The sequence below is a fragment of the Geospiza fortis genome, unplaced genomic scaffold (assembly GCF_000277835.1).
Source record: "Geospiza fortis unplaced genomic scaffold, GeoFor_1.0 scaffold763, whole genome shotgun sequence".
In the NCBI taxonomy this organism is placed as follows: Eukaryota; Metazoa; Chordata; class Aves; order Passeriformes; family Thraupidae; genus Geospiza; species Geospiza fortis.
The window spans coordinates 77,383-85,155 of record NW_005054550.1 but is presented as its reverse complement, the minus strand read 5'-3'; the positions used below and the strand labels follow the sequence as shown (position 1 = coordinate 85,155).

The window sequence follows — 7,773 nt, the reverse complement described above, 5'->3', positions numbered from 1 at the left end:
AAGCTGGAAATGCTACTGCCCAAAGTGCAGCCCATGCAGGGTTAAGAGGGACTCAGGATTTGGGGTGCAGCCTCATCCTCTGCTATGTTTCACCATGTCATTGTGACAGGCCACTGATGTGAAATAGCTGTGGTTGTACCAGTTGACTTAATGTTAAGAGAGTGAGGACTGAATAGACAGGTATACAAAATCTGTATCACAAGGGCATGGAACAGGATCTATTGTATGATTACTCTCATTCCTTTCTCTTTTTCTTGTAATCTTACTCAAAATAAACTGTACATTTCATAACATGATCACTGCCAGAAACAATTCTCAGCACAAATTCTTAGAGCTGAGTGCTTTACAAAGCACTGTCATCACCATTTACTGGCTAAGGTACTCGCCCAGAATCACACAATAAGTCAGGAAAAGTTATTTGGTTTAGAATTCAGGTCTTTTGAGAATCATTGTGCCTCCTAGTTTCTTGTTCAATGTTTTGTTTAATGGTGATGCAGAAATATCAGGGGAACTGTTAACGTGTTTAGGGTGTGTAAACACCAAGACTAAAGTCCTGTCTTTATTGATCTGTTTTGGAGCACCCACCACTGAGCACTGATACCAAAGCCATAGATGAGTTACGTGTTACGTAAAGCACTGATACCAAAGCCATAGATGAGTGCTCTCTGTTACGTGCTGCAATGCCAGCAGCTCGATTTCACTGGGGAATGTTCACTTCCATGGACTGCTTTCCCTTTCAATTAAATAAAATGTAGGTTCATGAACGACCTCACCAAGGTCTGGTGAGATCATATTGTCGATATCCAGTTCTCCCTGTTACACTGCCATGAAAATTGTGAGCCTGTGAGCTGTGTCCACAGTGTTATAATGTGTGTTCTCTGTAGTAAAACCTTCTTGTCTTCTCTGGTCTGTCCAGGGGTTTGGGCCACGGAGCCTTTGGTGAGGTATATGAAGGTCAGGTGACAGGGATCCCCAGCGACCCCACTCCCTTGCAGGTGGCTGTGAAAGTAAGTGACAGTGAATGAGTTATCATGATGGTTTCATGCACCTTTCACCCAAGAGTCCCAATGCATTGTAACAATGAAGATGAGTGAAGCGTTGCTACAAGTCCTGAAGGACCTGGCTAGAAATATTGCTGCTCTGTTGCAACACTTGAATCCATCACAGCAAGGGTACAGCTTGTAGGATATGGGTATGTGAGACTACTAAAAGAGATCTGTGGATAGTAAATAGGCAAAGGTTTCCCACAGAGCCACAGCAGGCTGCAGGAATGAGACCTAAATCCATCTTCTGTCCATCCTCCCCATGCTACACCTGGTTGGTAATCTGTCCAAAAGTCTTCACAGGGCCAAAAGCTGCTGGCACATACATCAAAGACCCTGCAAGTAGGAGATGGCTGGTTTTCCAGGGGTCTCACCACTCCCTTACAGGATGGATATGCATTGGATGTGAAGCTAAATCCTAAGAGACGCTGGTAGAGCTCTCCAGGCCTTCAGCAGTCTAGCTGGCTTGTTTTCTCTTAGAGATTACATAGCAGCACAGTTCTACTGCTGGTTACAGATCCCAGTCTTGCAGGAAGGTAGGATTATTGAACTGCAGAGAACTCAGGAGCTGTGATCTCACTCCTCATCCTCTGTACAGCAGAGTCCCATATGTTGAACACTTCTCTGTGCACTCTGGGCTATTTCCTTTGCTGGGAGGAGGATGACAGTGGCCTTGATGAGCCAGGAGTTCTGATATTCTGAAGCCTTTCAACAGGCTTCACGGTCTAGTTTAGCAATGCTCTAGTGGTTGTCTTAGAGGGAGGTTTCTTTTGAGAAAGAAGGATTGCTGCAGACAGTGTTAGTGCCAGGTGTTCTAATCACTAAGCTGAAGTATCTTCTCCTTGTCAACCTGTTCTTTCTTTTCCAGACATTGCCAGAAGTGTGTTCAGAGCAAGATGAGCTCGACTTCCTCATGGAAGCTCTCATTATTAGGTGTGTATGAATCACATCAACACAGCTTGTGTAGGCTTGCAAAGCCCAACAAAATGAAGAAAAAAAGGTTCTTCACAGGTGGTGTCCTCTCAGCACATCTATACAGTAGTTTTAGCACAAATAGAATAGGCATTACCATCCTTTTCTGCTCTTCTTACAAACAAAGAGGCACCAAATTATTAAAGGCTAAATTTTCAAAAGGATCCACATTGTTTTCATTGCCAAAATGAAAAATTTAAAGCCCAGCTTTTAAAATTGATAATAAGATTTTTTTTTATTTCTCTTAGAGAGGAGAACATACCTTAGGAATTTGAGTTTGGCTAGTCAAAACTAGCAGATGGCATTGACTTTATGGTGCTGTCACGTCATGTGTCAATGTCTGAATCTCAGAATGCATGGAACTACTTTCCCATCACATTTGAGAGGTGGGGAAATAAGAAAGTATTAGAGACTTGACCTCAAGAAACATCCCCCACAAGCAGATCCCCATGTCAGTGTGTTACTTAGAACAACATTGCCCTAGCCCAACTTCTGCCTCTTGGATGGGGAAATTAAGAGCAGAGTTTTCTCTGTTATCAGACATGTTCTGCTTCCTATGTCCCACAAGTCTTGCTGTAGCCCAAAAAGAATGCAGAAAACAGGGAGAGGAAAAGCAGCCAAAAGCCACAGCTTCCCCACATCTGTCTGTCCCAACACCATCCAGACAGACACAGAATGCAGGGGTAGTGCTTTAGCTTTATGCAGTTGCCCTACCTTTGAGATTTGTTATTTTATGGGGAAAAAAGAAAAAAAAATTAAAAATGCAAAGCCAAAACATTCCCTGCAGCAAAGAGGTTTGAATGTTTTCTCCTACTGTGCTCCACAACTGGGTGTCCCTGTCTCCACAGCAAGTTCAACCACCAGAACATCGTGCGCTGCATCGGGGTGAGCCTGCAGGCCCTGCCCCGCTTCATCCTGCTGGAGCTCATGGCTGGGGGAGACCTGAAATCCTTCCTGAGGGAGACACGGCCCAGACCGGTGAGGAAAGACTAAATTGTGGTTTGTTTAGGGAGCTGCTGCCACGAGGCAAACACTTAGCTGTAAAAGAGCTCATCTATGCAGATACCATTTCCCAGCATTTTAGATGGTCACAAAATTTCTGTTGTTGTGGGACCACTCTGGAGGCAGGAGCCAGCAGGATAGGAAACAGATGCTGCTGGGGCTATGCAGAGGTGCCTCATCCCTGGACTCTGCTAGATAACATTGCAGATACTACCTAAAAAAAGAACAAAAGCGAAGTCTAAAAAAAAATGTTAAACTCAACTCTTACCTTCTCCTCACCAGTTGGGGGCAGGCTGGGGGGAAATGTTGAGCTAGTATTATTAAATATATAAACCCATTATTTAAACTGCTGATCAGATACATTTCTGTGGATACCTGTCAGTTCAAGTTTGGCATAGGCAAGGAGACAATCCAGCCTGGAGCTGTCAACTTAATAGAAAATATCTTTAGTCCAGAGTTTTAAAGATTTTCCCCACTGAAATCAGCATCAATAGGAAGAGACAGCCAGCTAGAAATGTGGAAGAAATAAATTATGACTTCTAGAGAGAATTCAGTATTTCAGAAGAATAAAGCTTTCTCTGAGTCCCTGAGCCAGAAAACCCCACAGATATTGCTGAAGTTTAAGGCTGGGCCCAGCTTCATATTTTGTCTCTTAGTTTGACAGAGGACAAAATGCTGCATTTTATCAGTACAAGAGAGACACAAATTTGCTCTAACAGTTATCAATAAGATTCTTCCTTGAGGCGTCTGGAAACAGATAAACTTTTTTACTTTTTCCATGCAGTGTGGCTTTCAGACATATAAAATGGTCTGTGAGACTCAGAAGCACTGCAGTCTTGAATAGGTTGCAATAAAGTGGCTCCTTCCTGGATAAGCAGGCTAAACACCCAGAAAGGAAAGTCTGAAATCTGAGCAAGCAGACTTTATAAATACAGGTTGTTTTTCTGAAGCACCTAGAGATGCTCCTACAAATGGGCTGAACTTGGTGGTAGGTGAATGGGGAAATTCATGTTCTGCAATGTGGTCCCCACTCTCACCCAGTGCAGTGTAAAATGGCACAGACAGGATATGCTGCAGGTCAGTGCTTTGTTCAAAACTGCCAGGCCAGGCTGTGCAAGATGTGGGAAGGGGCAGGTGAAACACGATGGGGTTTGGCTGCTTAAATTAGAGAGGCCAGCTCAGTGATGGTACAGATCTTGTGAGGAACTACCAAGAACACTAGTCCAGCACAGCAGGAATTTTTACCCACTTGCAGTGAAATGAGCCAGCTGCTTTTGTAGATGAAACAGCCCTTAATCTTGACAGGATGAAGTCATGGGAGCCTTCTGATCTGAGGAGTTTTTTTCTGTTTGGCCCTACCCCAGTCATGAGTTCTTCCTTACCACAACTTCTGCTTTTGTCAGCAGTAGCTCTGTGCAACCCCTGTGAAAGCCCATGGCAGAAGAGGCTGATGGTTCACTCCATTTCTGCCTTCACAGTTGTTCCTTCCATTCCTCTTCTTTCCTGGTTGTCTTGGTTTGAGAAGACAGGTATCTGCTAAGGAAGGCAGGAGCCTCTCCTGAAATGGAAAATATAAACCCCCTCCCTCTGAATTGTTATAACTTTGAAATTAAAAGTCTCTCAGGCAAAGATATGGGAATAGGAATAACAGTTGTTTACTAGGAAAATTAAAAATAAAAATGCAATAGTCCAAAAAAAAAAACCAACCAACTACTGACAGAGTCAGAATACAACCAGACACCCTGTTGGTCAGGGTGTTGGTAGCAGCCCCATTGAATGGTGGCTGCAGCCCTCCTGCAGTGCCAGGTGTGCTTCTGTGTGAGCAGGGATCCTGTAGAAGGGTGGAGCTTTCCTCTGAAGGCCCAGTGGTGGTGTAGATGGGCCTGGTCTTCCTCTGGGAATCCAGTGGGGAAAGGCTGCTCTGACATTTCAAATCTCAGATTATATCCAGGTAGGAATGCTTGGCTCCTCCCCCTGGGTGGAGCATCTCCCAGTGGGATGATGGCATTTTATCAGGCATGCAGTGATATTCACTGGCACACTAACAGAAGGTATCGCCTGGAGGAAGGACTGGTTGTGGAAGAGATAAAGAAAACTGCCCAATTCACAGAAGAAAACTGCCCCACCTCTAACAGACGTAGAATACACATCCCCATTTCCAACCTAAGACACTTGTCTTCCCTGACCTGTGTGAGGTTACCTGAGACTGACCATAACCACTACCAGGCACAAGGCCTTTTCCCATCAGCTTGAAGATTCTCCCTGGTTTCTGCATTTAACTTGCTCCCAGGAGTGAAGCAGACTTTGGATTGATGCCTCTGTTTTCTGCTTCATCCCATGTCTCCCACACTTTGGGAAAGCTGAGCTTCAGATGCAGATGGGTACTGCAAGCTGGAACTGATCCAGAAAAGCAGTTTCCATTCCCTCTTTAACAGCTGGGTGAACATGGGCAGCCTGACTCTGGGCAGACACAGATCCACACTGTTTTGCTCCATTGTAATACCTTCTTTCCCCTTGCCTTGCCCTGCTTCTGCAACCATCCCATGTGGTGTCTGCCTGGCAAGGATGACAGGGTAATTCATTATCTGGCTGCTGGGGCAGCTCCTGAGGGGCCAGTGGCACCTGTGAGTGCTGAGAAATCAGCCTCTGGTGTGTTTTTGACTGCTGGCTCACAAACGGCGAGGCAAGGAGACTGTGACTGATGAGAACTGAGATGTGTGCAGGGCACTGTGCTCTGTGAAATATGGGATCCAGCCCTGGAAGTGGATTTACCCTCTGCATACACTCGAGGTGTGACAGAGTCTCTGTACATAAGGCCTGTGGCTCAGTGCTGGTGGATGTATCTTTGCACTGCTCTTAATGAACCCTGAGCTGCTTTGTTCCTCCTGTTGCTCACTCAGGGAAGACAGGCAGAAAGCAGGCTGGATGTCCAGCTTTTCAGGGCCATTAAAGGAAAGGAAAGACAAGGGACAGTGCAAAGTACAGAGGCTTTGATGAGCTTTGCTTCCAAAAGGAATTAATTGAACACAAGCCTTATCTGACTGAGTGGGTGGAAATGATGCACTTCTTACTCTGCAGTAAGCACCATATAAATTACTGCCTTTCTCCTTATTTACTTTGCACTTAGGTATTTTCCAGCTAATTTCTTTTACCTTGTCTTTCCCACCTACTTTTGCTTTCAGCCTAATTACAAAAAAGAGATTTACATGTTCAGTCTCTACCTTCAGCCCCCAGTTGCTCTTTGCACTTCCTTGCCAGGAACATCAAATTCATTCGCTAGTTTTGCATGGACTTAATAGAGGTGTGAAAGACATTAACTTGGCACTAATTCCAAGGCTTATGGAAAAAGAAAGCACCATGCTGGAGAGACCCCCAGTTGCCACTGGCCAGCTACAAGCTGTGTGGCTTGGAACAAGATACATGCAGCAGGCTGCCGTGCACTGGCACACTGAAAATCAGGAAAGGGAGCAGAGGGAATGGTGAAGGAGAAGGTGAATGAAGGGAAGGGGGGACTGAAGGCATTGCAAGGGACATGAAATGGAAAGCTAAAGCAACTGCAGGAGGTATCAAAACACAGGATCCAACTTCATGAGAGATGGAGATGCTGCCAGCACTGTTGCATGTTGTTCATCTGTGTTCTTCATGTAAAAAATTAAGTTTCAGCTCAGCCAATAGGTAATGATTTTTCTGGACTCTAAACAAGAATGATCATCACTGATACAAGACCAGTGATTCTTGTGGAATACATCAATTTATGCCAGATAGATCCTCTCCATAAGGTTCAGATTCAAAATTCCCCATGAGTCCATGGCTGACAGCCCTGAAGGCTTTCTCTGTTCCATTTCTAATAGAGTTTCACATCTATTACAGGATTACCTCTTCCCCCTCATCTGCAGAGAGGCAGCCTGGTAGATCCAGAGGCTCCTGGAATTGGAGCCTTAGCTCAGTGTGAGCATTGCAGAATTGTCCATTCTGGGAGGTTCAGTGCTGATCTTTCTCACACACAGCACAGCAATCAAAGCTTGGCTCTGGGAGAGAAATCATATATGCATAAATGATTCCCCTCCTTTGTGCTGTGCAGCCTGTTGCACAGAGCAGTGATTACACTGAACAATACACACAATTTCATTCACCTTTGGCAAGATTCAGCCTCACCTGGGAGGTGTCACACCAGTGGTTCCAGCATGCCCACTGCCCTGAGCAGTGGAGCATTGCAGCTGGCACCATCTATTCATCTGGGGAGCAAAGGCTGTAAAGCAAATCCTTTGGTTTGTCTCAAGGCTGCCCCCTTGCAAAATGAATCCCAAACCTCCATTTTTCAAACAAATTACATGGCTAAATTGTCCTTGGCTGGGCAGTCACATCTGTTTTAGGATAGTATTTAGCCAAATAAAAGGTGGAAGGAATTCATCCAAGGAAGGAAAGAAAAGCAAAAAGAAAATAAGGGAAAAAGAGAAAAAAGCTATACAGATCAAATCAGCTTGTGGCTTCAGCCTACAGACTGCTTTGCAGTATAGCCAGAGTCTGAAATCGATTGTAGAGTAAAGAATTGGGCTTTTACTCAGTTTTTCAGTTTTCACTTCAGGTTTCTGACCCTTGCTCGAAAGAGCAGGGAATGGGTAGATTGAGATATTAATTTCCCCTTGGTTATGCCCTGCAAGGGAAAAAGAAGATGTGCATTCTTTCTTATTGTAGTCATCTTGTGTAGCTGGTGAGTCACTTTAACTCACAGAGGTAAAAGAGATTATTCCCCCTT

The 7,773-nt window shown here is 44.7% G+C and overlaps 1 protein-coding gene across 1 annotated transcript in view; it reads left to right on the top strand.

Moving 5' to 3' along the window:
• ALK (ALK receptor tyrosine kinase) overlaps positions 1–7,773 on the top strand; it is a 27,418-nt gene that overhangs the window by 6,938 nt on the left and 12,707 nt on the right. The window contains exons 6-8 of the mRNA XM_031064034.1: positions 917–1,007; positions 1,912–1,976; positions 2,864–2,993. Of these exons, the coding sequence (XP_030919894.1) occupies positions 917–1,007; positions 1,912–1,976; positions 2,864–2,993 (286 nt within the window). The remainder of the gene's footprint in view (positions 1–916; positions 1,008–1,911; positions 1,977–2,863; positions 2,994–7,773) is intronic.